Source organism: Phoxinus phoxinus, assembly GCF_949152265.1.
Source record: "Phoxinus phoxinus genome assembly, chromosome: 2".
In the NCBI taxonomy this organism is placed as follows: domain Eukaryota; kingdom Metazoa; phylum Chordata; class Actinopteri; order Cypriniformes; family Leuciscidae; genus Phoxinus; species Phoxinus phoxinus.
Genome location: NC_136877.1, coordinates 26,986,733 through 27,005,470, shown reverse-complemented (window position 1 = coordinate 27,005,470; position 18,738 = coordinate 26,986,733). Strand labels below are relative to the sequence as shown.

General features: G+C 41.1%; 1 protein-coding gene across 1 annotated transcript; it reads right to left on the bottom strand.

The window, feature by feature from the left end:
- Positions 1-2,430: 2,430 nt before the first annotated feature.
- dnaja2a (DnaJ heat shock protein family (Hsp40) member A2a) lies at positions 2,431-11,893 on the bottom strand. Its single transcript, XM_079589000.1, has 10 exons — positions 11,801-11,893; positions 11,499-11,687; positions 10,561-10,620; positions 9,589-9,815; positions 8,345-8,425; positions 7,949-8,082; positions 7,640-7,836; positions 5,480-5,624; positions 5,267-5,394; positions 2,431-3,469 (listed from the first exon to the last, which is right to left on the bottom strand). The coding sequence occupies exons 2-10, from the start codon at positions 11,574-11,576 to the stop codon at positions 3,281-3,283; spliced, it is 1,239 nt and encodes a 412-aa protein (XP_079445126.1). The 5' UTR covers positions 11,577-11,687; positions 11,801-11,893; the 3' UTR covers positions 2,431-3,280.
- Positions 11,894-18,738: the final 6,845 nt, after the last annotated feature.

Below are 18,738 nucleotides of genomic sequence, written 5' to 3'. Positions count from 1 at the left end.
CTGTGTTAAATAGGAATTCATTGTTATAAAGTTATTCTCATTCTGGGCACAGTATGCAATAGGCTATTCCTCTACCTGCTCTCCTCTCCCATCTACATCTCCTTCTCTCATTCTTCTTCTCTCAGTCTCTTTATCTTTACCTGTAAATCTCCCCTTCTCGAAGCTGAGCTTTGATTGACACAGTCTTTGCAAACTGATTATTTATGTCGGTTGTTTAAAACTTCTATTGTAAAACAGCTGTTTAGTTTAGCTACTTGCATCTTATCTCGTGAAGCGTCGCGTTGGGATTCGCGCGCGGCCGCGGCTCGCGCTTCTGTGAACATAAATCCCACTTGCTTTGATCGGTCATCTCAAACATTTTGCCATTGCCGACGAGCGGTGTTTGAGTGCTGAATTAAAGCAGCTCAGATGATGAGGTCGGTTATCGTCGTGACTCGCGATATACGAGTCATTGCAGCAACAAATTAGAGTTAATATTAGGCAATTATTTCACAACGTTATACACTCAGAAAAATCGGAGAACTCAATAATGGGTACGGCTCTGACTCGTAGGCTATTTGGCCGCTTGAGTTTCTAGAGATTTTTTATTATTCTGGCCTTTTCAGCGCCGCCTTTGCGCCTATTATCCATGTTTTGTATCTCTAATTTTTTTGTTCGCACATCTCTAACAACTGACTTTATTTTTTGTGGGGCTGCGAGAAAATAATAATAAAAAAATAGTGGGGCTGCGCTGTGACTGGAGCTTATAAAGGGAAAACATTCAACCCAGTGCCATGACAACACCGGCCCTCCTGGCCAATAAAACAGACCGGCCCACCGGGAATTCTCCCGGTGCTCCCGATTAGCCAATCCGGGCCTGACTGCATGTTGTTCTTCTGGGTCACAGGTGTTTCCTAAACTGCTCTGGTTTCACTGTCAGTTCAGATGCAACCCATGTATGGTTGTGAACCTAAGTGACAATTTACTTTTCTGGAGTGGTTAAATGTCTCTACTTTACACGTGGACCTGTCTGAGCACACGTAGGACAACACATTTCAGATAATAAGAGTCTGTTTTGACAGCTTTGCCATTGAACAAATTAACGCCAGTAGTTCAGTGCTGATAATATTGGGTTGGTAAACACTATTGTGCATTTTTAATCTGTGAAATACATTAAATTGAATTTTATACAGCTTTTAGATTTACATATATGCTGAATAAACGTGGTTTTAAAGGAGTCATGAACTGCATTTCTTTTTATAATGTTCTCTCAAAGAGTTTTACATCAAAAAAACTAATTCGGAAGTAGTAAACTACTTCCTATCCTGTTTTTGACAGTCGAACACCCCGTTTCCTTCAAGTGGTGCTCACTGCAGAGTCAAATGACGATGTCAAGTGGGTGTGGTTGGATTTTTAGATCCACCCGTTAGGCCCAAATTACATTCGCTCCTCCTCGCTGGAGCTCCAGAGAGGAGGAGCTACACGTACTTGCTCTTGTTTTCAAGACTTGGAAGTAAACGCCCAGTGTTATCAGACGGGCTCTGGTGTTATGTTTGGGTAACAGTTTTGCAAATGATTTTCAACGTCCCCGCCATTACACGTGCAAAATTGTTTTGAAAAATTCTGATGTTGAAAAATATCTCGTTACATAATTGAAACATTTGGCAACAATGTGAAACATTTGGCAACAATGTGAAACATTTAATCTTAAATATGCTTTATGCGCCTTTGGCTGATTTACGGTGTTTCGTAAACGGAATAAAGAGTAAATTATGAATTATTTGTCACATCACGTTCTTTAATTCTTAGTTAAAAAAATGAGTGAAACACAAACACGTTATCTGCAGTGTCTGATCAAATAATCAAATGAAACGTGTTGTGTAATATTTGGCTTATTGAAGCTTTTATTCAGGATTACACTGAATGGCTTTAATCAAATCCATAAAGCAACGATCTCGTGCTTTATTCTGTATCCCATAAGGTATTAACCACATAGATGACGAAGCAAAGAAAAGAACAGCAGCTTTCATATCACAAGGACGGCAATGCAAATATGTTATTCCACAACTTGGCTTGGCACTTTTATTGTTTGTTGCTAGAGTAATCCTGTTTGTCTCTATTTACTACTGCATGACAAGCACGAATGGGTGGGCGGGGCTAAAGAAGAAATGACGAGAAGCAGGCGTTGATCTTCTGCACAAGCTTTCTTGTCACACTATGACGCAATAATGCAACAGTCCTTGGTTTCAGTAAAATCTGTTTTTGGTCTAACGGGGAAGTCAGTTCTGAAATTTAGAGGATTTTTTTAGTACAATGACCTGACCTCTTAAATGTCAAAGATTTGATTTCTCAATTCATGACCCATTTAATGCCATGCTTAACTTTAAAGTCTGTGTCAAAAGTAACAACGGCAAACAATTTACCGTAAGCACCAAATAAAGCAAAGACTGATTATTTTGAGGAGATATTGAAAGACATTTTATTCAGCAACTCAAACTTTTTCACAGAAGATATAAGCCTAAAGGTGCTTTTTCCTCCACTCATTTCATTGTGTATGATGTCTCTTTCTCTTGACAGACGTTTCAATCAGTGAAGGGACCAAAATGTTCAACATGCACCTGGATAGCTGACAATAGGCAACTGAGTTTATTTCAGCCATTTCAAAACATAAAACACACTCAATTGTGACAGCAGCTGATACAAAGCTTAAATGACAATCACTTATTTTATACATTTTATAGTCTCTTGTTCCAATTCTTAAAATATCAAAGAAAGGAAAAGAAAAAGAAAAATCTACAAATAAAATAAAGTGGTAAAAATTGCGCACAGATACAAACAAACCTAAAAAAAATGGATTGGTGATTAAGTCCCATGGAGACATTTCTTTTTCTTTCTTTTAGAATCTCTCAACTCCTCTTCTGTGAGGTCACTGCTCTCCAACAAGTCTCAAATCCAGGGCCAAAACTGCATTTTATGGTTAGATTTAAACTTGTGAATACTATGACAACAATAAAAAATGCAAGGTACACAGAGTAAGTATCAATTACCCTTTTCTCTCTGAAGTGGGGTTGCCTCTAGAGGGCCGCAGGGAGAGGAGGAGGGGGCAAGAAAGGGTTACTAGATGTGGGACCATCTGTGCGTTTACTACAAGGGAATCAGGTGGTCAGGAATGGCTGTACGAAATTCTCATCCTTTAAGGCAGCCCCGAATCAGATTATAAACACACCTGTTTATTGTGCAACTAGAACATTTTTTTAATCCCCACTGTTGGAGCCGGACAAGATATTTGCTGTAGTCGGGTTTACTGATGGGCACACTGCACGCCGGGCCCGTGATGTCCTCCTTCTTCATCTGAGCTGTCGTTGTATGCTTCACGGCGGTGACCACCAGAGGAGCTCTGGCTCATGTCGAACTCCTGCAGGTCCACCTCCTCTGCGTCTCCAGAGATGACTGGCTCATCGGCCCGTGTAGGCAGCAAGTCCTCCAACTCCTGCAAAAACAGGAGAGAAATATTAGGGGTAAGAAACCACGCTAAGTACAGTAGTCAACATTTGAAGTGGACATGAATGAATTTTAAACAATACCCATGTTTGACAATACGTTTTTTGATCCACTTCAAATGTTGACTACAGTATATACATTCACTATTTTTGAAAGTTAGGTTTCAGTAAGATTTAAATGTTTTTGAAAGACATCTATTTTACTTATGCTCACTAAGGCCCGGATCACACAGAACACTTCTGCTTCACATGAACTGTTAACATTTACATACATCGAGAGCGTCTCAAAGTCCATCTCTGCATATGCTGTGAGTTTGGGTTGCTTATAACATTCATATGGGATCGCAATGCGCGCCAGTTCATGAGATTAAGGTAAATCATTTATAAACCTACGCTAACACAGGAGAACACATCAATGTTTCTAAATATGTATTAAACGGATAGTTCCAGTCCTTGATTCTGATTGGTTGAGCCGCGTTCGAAGCCGTTTACACAACTAACATACACCTGTGACCGTATTACATTAGTATTACTGCACAACTGCCGTTTGTGATTCTTTGTTGCTTAGCAACATCTTTGTATTTTATGAATAAAATAAATATTAAAATTAATATTTTTAAGTAGTAACCGCTCCACGTCATGCCTAACAACACCCCTTAGCGGTTCTAAATCCACTGTAAAACAGCTTCACGAGGCTTATTTGCTTTATTATATTATAATTATGTCAACCGCTGTTCACCGCAATTTCAAAAGAAAAGTTTAAACCCTCACTCCGAGTTTGCATGTTTTCATATCCACATTTTTCAAGAAGTTACAGTGGCTATAGCATTGCGATTGTAAAGTAGCAAAATATTTTTAAAAAATAAGTGAACATTTTTTATAAAAATGCCTTCAGGGCTTAAAGGTTTAATATTGGCAAAATTACATTTAAGAGTTGTTTTTTTCTGGGTGACATACACAAAAGTAAAGACTGGTAACTACAAAACTAAAGCAAGGAGAATCAAAATGGTATCGCTTGATAGAAAACTTTATACGTTTAGTAGAATTCTCATTACATTTTGACATTCTCATGCTGAGAGATTTTACACACCTTTCTTATTTGACATGCAATAACTCAGGAAGTATGGTAGGAGAAAAACATTTTTTTTTGGTGAAGTTCCCTACATGTGACCTGCATCTGGATTAAATTGTGATTGAGCATTAAGTAATCAAAAGTTACAGCAACTCCGAGGAATATCTTTAGATCCAAGTGACAGATTATGGCAAGTTTAGGCTCTTTTTAAATCGGAAGAATTTGCTGTAAATAATGCTTTTTCCTTGATCTAAGCATGTTTTATGAAGTTACAAGCAAAAACGCGACAAATGTTGCATCCATATAATATTTACATGGGTAGAAAAACTCAAGTTTAGTCAAAGCCCAAAACCACCATGTTGTACTTGTATTCTACTCCATGAGACCTTTCAAATTATATATATATATATACACACACACATGACTATCTGAGCTGTAAGATGCTTTTGACATATTACAGTACATAAATAAAAATGTGTTCATTTTATAAAATATTTGCTTTGTACTAACTCAGCACTGCTTAGGAGTTTATCAAATTTGCTACATGCATTGTAAAGTTCAGACTCTTAAGCTTTGAAATGACACATTTTCCATTGATCAAGGGAGCAGTTTTGAAAAATAGGATTATTAATTTAATTAATCCTTGCTCAATTTCTTTCCAAAAATAAATAAAAAATAAAATACCCCAAACTTTTAAACAGTAAAATGGTCTTACCGTCAGCTTCTCTGGGCTTAACCAATTGTTGTCTGGGAACTGAACATCAAACTTGATGAACAGGTCACCCTTCTCGAAGGGGTTACGGTACTGTGGCATACCCTCTCCTCTAACAACTCTGACTGAACCTGCAAAAGGACAATACATTTTTCAGACAACGTAACAAATCACTTAAAAATCAGACACTACAAAACTTATTTCAAGAGGGCTCACCTGGCTCAATGACTTTGCCAGCTGGGTATTTCACCACAATCTGTCTGGCATCCAAGTGCTTCAATGTAAAATGGAACCCACAAAGTGCTTCAACAAGGCCGATCTTATGGGTCATGTGCAAGTCGTTGCCCTCTCTTCTGTACGTCTGTTGAAAGAGGTTTAAAAGATTTAGCTATCTGATGCAAATTGATGCTTTAGTGATATCCCATATTAGTCAAATCAGACATATCTTTCTTCAGAGCCACAGCAACAGACCCTGTAAACACTTAAGGCATGTGAGGGTGGATGAAAAGCAGCATGTTCATAACACTGTCAATCCAATCTGCTTGACAATATGTCATATACACTTGTGGAGATGCAAAAGAGGGAAAAACTCCAACGTAGTAAAAAGTAATTGTTACCGGCAAGTAATTTAGTAATTGTTTAAAGGGCACCTATTATGGAATTTTGAAATTTACCTTTCATGTAGTGTGTAACATAGATATAAGTGAACAAAAACATCCTGCAAAGTTTGCACCGTATATAAAGTTATTGTCTTTCAAAAGTAAGAGTCGACTCTTTTACCAAAGCTTTTTCTCTGACTAGATGACGTCAACTTGTCAAGTTATTTGAATACGATACGCCCACTTATTGCGCTCCAAGGCCAGGGAAAATATCATGGCGACGAGACGCTGTGTTCTGAAGTGCGACTCAAAAGCAAACTTTTTTCATCTGCCCAAGGAGGAGCATTTGAAGACTAAGTGGCTACAATTCATACAACTATACCACAGAAGTGTAGTCCGAGCCTTGAGCTTTGTTCGCGCCGTTTTGAAGACGATTGCTTTACTAACTTAAATGCAATCAAACTTGGATTCGCGAGCCGACTGACTGTCTACGCTGCACAGAACCTTACAGCACTTCCTGTCTTTGACGAAGCAAAAAAACAGCTCATGCCGCTGGAACAGTATAATGGAAAATTGAGTTTGAAACATTTTTTAAACCTGCAGTATACCATGAAACCGGTAACCATCCCATGCCTAACCCTGGGTGTTATTTGATAGCAGTGATTCATTTGAAATCCATATTTCTAGTATTTGTAAAACGGCATTTCTCCATCTTGCAAAAAAGTTAGCAAATGTAGAAAAGTTAGTTCATGCGTTCATGACCTCAAGGCTAGATTATTGTAATGCTCTACTGGGTGGATGCACTGCACGCTTAAACTACAACTATTCCAAAAAGCGGCAACTGGTTCTTTCAGGAAGTATGACCATATTAGCCCATTTTTGTCAACACTGCATTGGCTACCTATTAAACAAATCGCATACATTTTAAAATCTTGCCGATTACTAAAAAAGCCCTAAATAGTTTAGCGCCTCAGTACTTGAGCGAGCTCTATTGATGTAGTCATAGTCCTTCACATCTTCTGCGATCTCAAAATTCTGGCCAGTTGATAATACCTAGAATATCAAAATCAATATCGTCTCCATACTGATGAATCTGATCTTCAAGCAGAATGAACTGGATTCAATATTTTGAATGATACCAATCACAATCTGTTTTTTGACTTGTGATCTAGCCTGTAATTAAACCACACAATGTACATTCGTTGGCCAGAGGAGATCCTGCCCACAAATTGAGCATGGTTTCTACCAAGGTTTTTATTTCTCCAGTTTGAGTTTGGGTACCTTGCAACTGTAGACTCTGGTTTGCTTAAAACACCTGAAGCGCGCACACACACAGGGGCGTTTCAGACAGCGTGCAAACACTGAATTGGATTCCTATCGCATCTCATTGTGCTTGAACGGACACATACACACAATTATGTAAAAATACCCATCTCCTCAAGTATTTCCATAAATACATTCAGTTGTCTTAAGTGAACGCAAACAGTGGAGAAAGAAATCGGATGTGTATCATTTTATTGGATCCGTGCATTAGGCCTTAAAGTGACAGCAGCCTATAAATACCTGCTGCTGTCCATGTCATTAATGTTATGACATTAAACAAAACAGCTTTATTAAAGATTAATCTACATTTAATTTATACAGTGAACACTCATGTTATTTTACATTTAGGCCTAATTACTCCATTTATGTACCTGAATATTACAGCTCATTAATGAGCACTGTCCCTATCAAATAAAAATAATAGTTTATGAACTTTAAGAGATCATTGAAATACCTCGTGCTCCTTTTCCTGCAGGACCAGGACAATGTCTCCAGGTTCTAATCCAGGTGCCTGGTCAGCCTCACCGCCGAAGGTGATCTTCTGTCCGTGCTTCATACCTTTATCCACATGCACCTCCAGAATCTTCACTTCTTTAATCACCTTCTTTCCCTCACACTTTTTGCAGCGGTCTTTCTCACTGATCACCTCACCTGGATCATAAAGAAACCATGAGCAAACCTTCCGTCCACATGAACATGCTGGCTGAGAATCACAACTCAGTAATACTACTGGTCAGAGTGGATTCAGACTCCAGTCCCTTACCTTCACCATTACAGTCAGTACACACTGACTGCATCTGTTGCACCATGCCAGGAGCCAGCTGTCTGATCATTATGCGCATACCACGCCCCCTGCAGGCTGTGCACTTCTGAACCGCACCAGACTTCCCACCTTGACTGGGGAGACAAAAAAAAAAAAACAGCCTCAGTTTCACAAACACTTCAACACATGAATTAAGTAAAGGGAACGATTCATACTCTTTAAAAGCTTTTGTGGTCTGTACAGCTCAGACTGATTTCAAAATCCAGTAACTCATGAGACACAAAACCCAGGTATTTATTGAACCGACTGGGTGTGGTGGGACAAAGAGAAACTCATTACAAAAATGTTTCTATTTAATTGTCGTGAAAACACCCATAAAGTTAAAATCTTACTCACCCATTACAAGTGCTACAAAGAACATTCTTGCTCAGCTGTAATTTGGTTGTTTTTCCATTGTACAAGTCTTCAAGTGACACTCTAAGGGGAGAGAAAAAAATAAAGGGTGAGAAAGCTCTTCCAGAATCCAGAATATTACTAGAGCAGCGTAAAAACTGAGATTGGAAACCTTATCGACATGTTTAACCTCTTAAGCCCTGAAGGCATTTTTAGAGTTATTTTTTTTCTAAATGACATACACAAAAGTAAAGACTTATAACTCAAACTATAGCAAAGAGAGTCAAAGAGTAGCCTAATTATCGTTTGAAACACTTATTAAATTATTAGAATATAAATTAATATTACATTTGGACATGCTCATGCTGAGAAACTGCTGATAAAAGTTATAATTTTACATATCTTTCTTATTTGACACATGAAAAATCAGGAAAGAAATAATGTAGGAGGAAAATTATTATACTCGGGCAAGTGAAAGACAGATTTAAGCACATGAAAAGGCTTAATGTCGAGCCGTGAAGAATATCTCGTGATCAACACAATAGATTATATTTTGGGCTCTTTAGTCGTGAATGTCCCATTTTCCACAAAAGGAGCATGTTTCATAAAGTTATGAGCAAAACGTGACAAATGCAGCATCAGTATATTATTTACATATACGTCTTGCGGGCTTCACGTACAAAAACTCTCAAGTAAAGTTTAGTCAAAGTCCAAAACAATTATGCTTGATGTATTCTTCTCCGTAAATCCATTCAAATGACATGACTATGAACTGTAAGATGTTTTTGACATTGCAGTACATAGTACAAAAAAGTATTGCATAAATGTCCTATTTATCAGCATAACCCAGCACTACTTGGAGTCTGAACTTCACAATGAATCTAGCCAATTTGATAAACTTCTAAGCTTTCAAATGACACCCATTCTGTGTTGATCAAGGTAGTAGTTTTGAAATATGATAATTTTCATAGCTAGGAGGAGCCCTCTGGCGGTACTATCCTTTTAGAAGGACTACTCAGCACTCGTTCAGATAAAATTAAAAAGTTGAGTTTCTAAGCTCATTCCATTCAGTGGTTGCTTTTTTATTTTTTTCGGATTTAAGGGGTTAAAGCTTCTTAACTACACATGTGCTTGGTCACAGTGAGAGGAGGAAATAGAAAAAAGGTCAATGTGACCGCTCAAGGACCGGGGAGAGCAGCATTTTTACAACGATCTCTAAAAAGTGGAAGCCATGTCATTTGACTTACTTCAGGGGGTGGACCATATCTTCTCCTCTCCGCCGCCCTCCATTTCTGCTCCGCCCCTGTCCACCCATGAAGCCAAACAAACCACCGCCAAAAATATGGGAAAATATGTCATCCATCCCACCTCCTCCACAGCCACCTTCTCGCAGACCCTGTTCCCCATAACGGTCGTACAATTCCTTCTTCTCTGGGGTAGTTAGTACTTCATATGCAAAGCTAATCTCTTTGAACTGAAAAGAAAAAAAAATTAAATCTTTTAATAAAGGCATTATTACTACTTTAAAATGGGTAGTTCACCCAAAGGTATACTCACCCATCCAAACGACATTCATTTTCAAAACAAGACATTTGAAATGAAACCTGAGATATGTGGCCCTCCATTTTTCAATCAAGCACGTTTGAGCGTCTATTTACAGTTTTTCATGTGCTTTTTGTTTGTGCACTGATCAATGTATCCATGTAAACAAAAGGCTAATTCACATCAGTTCATCATATTAAGCGGCCCCTAATTTAATAAATTATCCTTTCGACGGAAGTGAATCAATCAAAACTAACTTTAGCTGGAAAATAACATTATTCAAGAACCGCTATAATAAAGCCAAAACAATCTGTTACCTTAATTTATACGTTTATCTCTGTAAAGCAGCTTTGAAACAATCTACATAGTTAAAAGCGCTATATAAATGAAGATGACTTGACTAAGCTATAACGTCTCTTCAAAAGACACTCAGGTTTCATTAGACAACTTCATTTGTTTTTCCAAAGATAAACATTCAAATAATAAATGAACTAAAACCAAGATTTTATGAACATTTCAACATTTCCCAATTTACCTAAAAATGTACAAAATTATCACAATCCCTCCACAACACTCATTTAACAGTGTTTTAGATTTCTGCATGTCATCTTATATGAATGTGCACTATATTTGGATAAAAGTCATTAATAATATTATTATCATGCAAGTATTCTTACCTTGTCTCCAGCATTTGGATTTTTGTCAGGGTGATATTCCTTTGCTAATTTCCGATAAGCCTGAAATACATTCATGTTTCAGTAGGGTTAGTTTCACTTCAGAAAGCATCAACGAAACAACATCCCGCATTTAAACAATTATCTAAGCAAAAGTAACGGTAGAACGAGTTAACTTACTCCTGCCTGAATATCCTAGCATATAACGTTAGCTCACAAGATTTTAGCATACGATTAGAGAACGACTCCTACGTAGTTTCAGTTTGTGCGTCACGTTTACATGAAACCGCTTGGCCTTGAACAGCGCAAATTAATATCATAATCCAAAAACAACAAACAAGTGAGTTGAAACTACTGACGCTCGTTATTGAACAGATAATTACAGTCCGTTTATCGACTCTGATGGTTTGAGCCAGAGCAGAAATACCTCTTCGCCAAAAACATAACATGACTAAATTGTAATTGACAACGAATATAAAATAACCGCAGGACCACTATACGCAATTAGTTGTACATGTGACCTCTTTGGCATTATGACACACGGAAAGGGAAAAGCCCAGAGTCAAGGCCTAACTTACACACCGGCCACACTGTGATCTGATGCTAACTGTGTTTTTAGCCGCTAACGTTACATGACGATATAACGTTAACGTTACATAAATGACTGCGTTTAATGTTCAAGTCCACGGCTAAGTTCAAACATACACAGGTAAACGGACATATGAAGAGACAGCATATTGGCTTGATTAAAAGACACAACACCACTCCATCTCGTCGGTTTTCTCCGACGATCTGGTAACTATAGACACTAGGCCAAACTCACGACGAGCTTTAGCTCAGTGCTAATCTCTCTCTCTCTTCCTGATTCACACACAAAACTTCACACTCTGAAACAGCGCGAACGAGCAACGAAATTCAAGACAAGACACATAAATCCGTACCTTTTTCAGTTCGTTCTCGGAGGCCGAGGGGGAGACCCCGAGAATGTCGTATAGTTTGGTATCGGCGACGTTGGACATGGCTTTGCTGAGTGAAGGACTGTCTGCGGGAAGCGGAGAGATGAAGAGAGACACCGGCCGGAAGCGTCAACTTTAACCTCTCCTCACGCGCCTCCTCTCACAGTCACAGCACTAGCACATGTCATCATGATATAACGTTAACTATTACACACATCATTCATATTAACATCAAGAAACTTTCTTTTGACGAATATTGTTTAAGAAATGCAAAAACATTTTTTTACCAATCCAGCTAAAACCATTGCGTGTTTATTACACTGGTCCATGACCATGTTGTCCAAATATGCTGCTGCTTGTGTGTGAAAATTCTGAAATGTAAATCGATTCGGGACATTCGGGTTTTGTTTAATGGTTGTGGCTTCCATATACTATTTTTTACTATTTACTATTTTATTATTATGTTTATAAAGAAAAATAAAATAAAAAAGAGAACATGATACATAAACTGTATTAAACACATATCTTCTAATATTATATAATTTTCTTATTGTATATTATTTTCACTGTATGTTTTTTGATGTGTGTGCTTTCTAGAATGGATCTATCCCTAATTTTGCATTTTAGGCTCATTTGAGAATAAATTACCTACATTTGCTTTCAGCCCCCTCTGTTGGTACAAAATAATCCCTACATGATTGCTCTTGTAACCAGCATGCAGGCTATGCAGTGAATGTGTTGTTTTTTGATCTTGATATGTATATAAAATTATAAACATATAACATTTCAAGGGGCAGCTGGGGACAGCGCACGCACGCACTCACGCACACACTCACACTCACACACACACCCCCCTAGCCTTGTATAAATTAAATGACATGCCTGATTCTGTGTTGGCATGGAGCTCATTGGCTTATTACAACATTTGCAACATTCTGCGTTTTCCCTTGTAATGTCTTGTTCTGTGTTGCAGGAGGAGCTGGTGAGCCAGACAAATGAATCAGACGCTAACCATGACTTTAGAGCAGTTTTCAGTAAGTCTTGAGCTTCATCTCTTCAAAGTTGGACTTTCGCAATGCCTATCACCTAGTTCGGATTAGGGAGGGGGATGAATGGAAGACCACCTTTTCACCCCGGATTTCCACCAATTGCGGAACGGGTGCGGATTGGCTCCGCTGCGTGTCGGCTCCGTGTTCCGCCGTCCTTCAATACCCATTCACGGCTGACAGCTGAAGTCACAAGGACCCTTGCAAATTCACACGTATTATCGCACAATATAACCTGTCCTGCAGAGCTCCAGAATCCGGCAAAAATAGAAGCTCTGCGTACCTGCTCCGGAGGGCTGCGGATCGCCAGAGCTGAGATGGAGTCGACGCAGCCATTCCGCAGTCAGTGAAAATACACACATTTACTTTAATGGAAAGCTATTGACTCCGCCGCCGTTCTAGAGCCTAAATAGTCACTTTGATTCGGCTCCTATCCTTGCTACTTCCGATCGGTCTCGTCAGTTCGTTGTGGAGGTGGATGCGTCACCTTCGGACAACAGACTACATCCCTTCACCTTCTTTTCTCATTGTTTAACCCCCTTCGGAACGGAATTACGACATAGGGAATAGGGAGATACTGGCTGATAAGTTGGCTCTGGAGGAGTGGCACAACTGGTTAGAGGGCACTGAGGTCCCTTTTTTAATTTGGAACGATTATAAGAGTGGCTGACGCCAAACGTCTAAATTCATGACAGGCTCACTGGGCACTGTTTTTTGGTCGTTTCAGGTTTAACATCTCCTATTGCCCGGGGTCCAAGTATGGTAAGCCTGGCGCTTTCGTGCATCTTTGAGGCTGAGGCTAGATCTACCCTCCCTGTGACCATTCTGCCTTCTGATAGGGTGGTGGCAGTGGTCACTTGGGGGGTGGAATCCAGAGTTCGTGTCACACTGCAAAATGTCCCGGTTCCCCTAGGGGGCCCTGAGAGCCTGTTGTTTGGGCCCGAATCAGTCTAAACTAGCGTCCTTCAGTAGGTCCACTCGTCCAAACTAGCTTGCCACCCAGGAGTGACTCGTACTTGACTCGACTGGTTTTGGTGGCGGTCCCCAATTTGTGTCTAAGTTTTGGACAGAGTTCTGTTGACAGCTAGGGGCAACTGCGAGTCTATCCTCTGTGTATTACCCACAGACTAATGGTCAGGCAGAGCATGCTTACCAGGATCTGGAGATGGTCTTGCACTGTGTGGCTTCTGTGGAACAGTCATCTTGGAGTTCCAGATTAACCATGGTCGAGTATGCGCATAACTCCCTCCTTGTCTGGTCTACAGGTTTGTCTCCCTTCCAGTGCTGTTTAGGCTACCAGCCATCGTTATTCCCCTCCAAAGTATCCAACGCAGTTGTTCCATCCGCACACGTGTTCATTGAGAGATGCCGCCGTATGTGGAGGATCACCAGAGAAGCCCTTACTCGGACTGGTAACAGGAACAAGGTATCGGCTGACCGTCACCGTGCTAAACCCCAACTTTAAGTGTATGGTCAGAAGTTCTGGTTATTTGCCCAGGACATCCCTCTCCAACTTCCCTCAAGTAAACTGGGACCTAAATTTATTGGACTATTTTTCCATTACTAAGGTGCTCAGTCCAGTATCGGTTCAACTCAAATTAACCCCACATTTTAAGAATATCCACCAGATTTTCATGACTCAAACCCGTCATTCTTTCCTGCCTACAGCCCCAGACCTCTGCTCCTCCTCCTCATAGAATCATTGAGGGATTCCCGGCTTATACGTTAGACGAAAGTGTAGAGGTCATCAGTACCTGGTAGACTGGAAAAGCTATGGTGTGGAGGAGAGATGCCGGATTCCAGTTAGTGACATTCTGGATCACGCTCTAATTGACCAGTTCCTTCAGCGTCATGGTGAGGTGGCGAGCTCCGGCGAGGGCGACGCGTCTTGAACGGTGAGAGCGGCGAGGAGAGTTGAAGTTATGTCAACTTTATGGTAATGAGCTATGACGCGGTTCGGCGGAAACCGGCAGCAACCAATCGGAAAGTAGAAGTGCTCCGTTTGAGAGGATTCCAGGGAAAGCAGTCCTGTAAACTTTGGTTCCGACCACATTAGTTCCCAAGCAAAATAGAGGAGAGGTTGATCATTTGAATTTGATAAGAAGGCGCAACACTATTTATAGGCAAGATTTTCGCCCTAGAACGCTTGTTTTCAGCGAGAATGCAAATTAGAATAGCACTTCACCATGAACACAAAAGCCACACCACACAAATGGCTTTTACTTGGTTTATTTGGTTAGCAAACATGTCACTATAATTGTTAAGTTCTTTCCACCGATACATTTTCTGCAAAAATAACGATCAACATGCTTGTTTGCTTTGCGGCCCCTTTAAATAAAGTTTAAAAAAAGACCAAGCATTCGATCTACGTCAGAGCGTCCACAAATCTTTCCACGGTGTCGTTGGCAGGGCGGCGAGAGCAAATTTTGCCGTTCTCGCCGGCGGCGGTGTGAACGCACGGTTAGACGAGGAATGACACAGCTGGTCGTTCTCTCACTGTTCTGTCGTCTCGTCTCATCTCGTTCCCCATCCCGTTGGCCAGCCGCTGCATCGTGGGTGGTCTCCTGTCGGGATGCTGTTATAACCACTGCCGCCTTGTGTCGGAAAGCTGCAACGACCAGGTGTCGGATGGCTGGTTGATACAGTAACCCTGAGTTGTAATGTGAATTTGTTTTACTGATAGGCCTGGGAAAAAATGGAATAAGTTGAGTACAACGTAGGTAATCATTAAAGTCCAAGTGGATTTATTATGACAGCTGTCTCTGCACACGTGCTCCAAAAAAGTAAAAAATAAATAAAACAAATCATCAAAAATACTCAAAATAGACTGTACAAAACAAATAAAACATGCTGAGAGCAGCAAACAAAGGCATCAGAGCTAACCTTGATGAACAAGTCTCTGACAATGACAACTCGCATCTTACAGCACTTTGGCTGAACAAGCTCTGGCCTTTGGCCCTGTGGCTCTGGCTCAACTTGCTTCAATCTTTGTATATGCAATCTTCCCGCCAAACACTAATGGATCATACCATCAGTAGGGGTCGGTTAACACCCATGACAACGAATACACATTTAGTTCAATATCAGTGCTATCACATTTGAACAGATAAACATGATCACAAATAATATAATTGATCAAAGGTAAACAATACACTATTCAAATAAGACCATTACCATTTCAGAGCATTCCTATCCTTCGCTGTCCTAGTAAATGCTATAACCACTAATAAACCGGAAAATTCGGAAGCTTACGTCATCTGGCCCCTCCCCTACCAAACACAGGTAAGATACTAGGCCTAATGTCTAAGCCGGTGACACACTGGATGCGTGGCGTTTCTGTTGCGTGTCAGCTGCGTGGCGGATGCGTCGCGTTTTCTGTGTCTTCACACACCAGAAACGTGCCTGACGGTACTGATCCACTTGTCCGACACGAATGTCGTGTGATGTCGCAACGCCTCCCCACATGTGAACGTTGATGGGCGTTCTTCTAGTTTACCGCTATGGGCGTGGTTTTGAGCCAGCGGCCAGTCAAAAACAAAGGACCCGCGAGAGACTTCCCTCCGTCTCCATGTGCGTGCTTCTATTGGATAGACGCGACGCCTCGCGTTCAACGGAATTCATTTGCATAAAGATGGGCATCGGCCAGCTTTTTGACGCGCGGCATTTTTTCAAATGAAGCGCCGCCTTCCCGGAATGCTTTGCGAGCGCGTCAAAGTCGCTTGACGTCACCCATAGGAATATAGTGGAGTGCAGCGCGACAGAAGTGTTGCACGGACAAGTGGATCACCGCCGTGACGCGGCGCTGGCGCGCTGCTGCTGCTGTAGGTGACAGAGGGAGGCCGCCGACAGGCTCTTGTCTTCACGACAACAGTTTCAACTTTTTTCACACACCTTCACCTTCCAAAATCAGATTTTCAAAAATAGACTATGTTTGACAGGTGCAATATTTGAAAATCGATTTTTTTTTATTTTTTTTATTTTTATTACATTTATATCTGAATTTATGTCAACCTATAGACTTTCAAACATTAAAATGTCATTAATTAATATGTAATTGTGTACAAAATGACATATAAACATGTTTTCCTATTCAATTTTGCCTGGAAACGCTTCCAACACGCTTGCGTGTCGCGTGAAAAATAGGCGTCGGTTCTATTTCTAGCATGCACGCGTTTTCCGCGCGGCTCATGCCGCGCCTGAGACGCGCGTCTCACGCAGGCAGTCTGCAAGCTCTAACCTGTTAACATGGGAGCCGAAATAAAAACGGACACGCCACGCAGCTGAGACGCTCACGCCACGCATCCAGTGTGTCACCGGTGTTCCGGAGAATTCGGTTCCCCTGTTTCCCCTTCAGTGCGCGTGCGCAACATCAAGACGAAAATCACGCTCATGCTGATCCGCGCAAGCGCGGTTCAACGGATATATTGTGCATCGCGGTGTTTTTATTTACTCTCCGCCACAGTAATGTACATTTTATGTTGTTTGTTAGATAATTTGCAATTACATAAAGGTTTTAAAGTATATATTTGTGTGTGTGTGTGTCGTTTTTGTCAGTTTCGCTGCTGCAGAAATAAACTATTGTCATTTTATATGTGTCATTTACATGTTTACACCAGGAAAAGTGGTTCCCCCCCCCTGTATATTACATTTTGAGGATTCATAACACACTGCAGTGATCCTGGTGATGTATTTTAGTGTCATCTTTGCGTGTAAACACTGCCTGCCGTAGATCTGTCTCTTCCACTGAGAACACAGGGGGAACCGTTTTACCTGGAGGACCAGGAAAAGTGGTTCCCCCCCCTGTATATTACATTTTGAGGATTCATAACACACTGCAGTGATCCTGGTGATGTATTTTAGTGTCATCTTTGCGTGTAAACACTGCCTGCCGTAGATCTGTCTCTTCCACTGAGAACACAGGGGGAACCGTTTTACCTGGAGGACCAGGAAAAGTGGTTCCCCCCCCTGTATATTACATTTTGAGGATTCATAACACACTGCAGTGATCCTGGTGATGTATTTTAGTGTCATCTTTGCGTGTAAACACTGCCTGCCGTAGATCTGTCTCTTCCACTGAGAACACAGGGGGAACCGTTTTACCTGGAGGACCAGGAAAAGTGGTTCCCCCCCCTGTATATTACATTTTGAGGATTCATAACTCACTGCAGTGATCCTGGTGATGTATTTTAGTGTCATCTTTGCGTGTAAACACTGCCTGCCGTAGATCTGTCTCTTCCACTGAGAACACAGGGGGAACCGTTTTACCTGGAGGACCAGGAAAAGTGGTTCCCCCCCCCCTGTATATTACATTTTGAGGATTCATAACACACTGCAGTGATCCTGGTGATGTATTTTAGTGTCATCTTTGCGTGTAAACACTGCCTGCCGTAGATCTGTCTCTTCCACTGAGAACACAGGGGGAACCGTTTTACCTGGAGGACCAGGAAAAGTGGTTCCCCCCCCTGTATATTACATTTTGAGGATTCATAACTCACTGCAGTGATCCTGGTGATGTATTTTAGTGTCATCTTTGCGTGTAAACACTGCCTGCCGTAGATCTGTCTCTTCCACTGAGAACACAGGGGGAACCGTTTTACCTGGAGGACCAGGAAAAGTGGTTCCCCCCCCTGTATATTACATTTTGAGGATTCATAACTCACTGCAGTGATCCTGGTGATGTATTTTAGTGTCATCTTTGCGTGTAAACACTGCCTGCCGTAGATCTGTCTCTTCCACTGAGAACACAGGGGGAACCGTTTTACCTGGAGGACCAGGAAAAGTGGTTCCCCCCCCCTGTATATTACATTTTGAGGATTCATAACACACTGCAGTGATCCTGGTGATGTATTTTAGTGTCATCTTTGCGTGTAAACACTGCCTGCCGTAGATCTGTCTCTTCCACTGAGAACACAGGGGGAACCGTTTTACCTGGAGGACCAGGAAAAGTGGTTCCCCCCCCTGTATATTACATTTTGAGGATTCATAACACACTGCAGTGATCCTGGTGATGTATTTTAGTGTCATCTTTGCGTGTAAACACTGTCTGCCGTAGATCTGTCTGTGATATTACTGTGGCTTGTGCTGTCCTCCACAATGTGGCCTGCCTGAGGAAGGAGAGGGCCCCCAGAGTGCCACCAGCCATGGACTGGGACAATCCGGCAATCTTCCCTGATGACGAC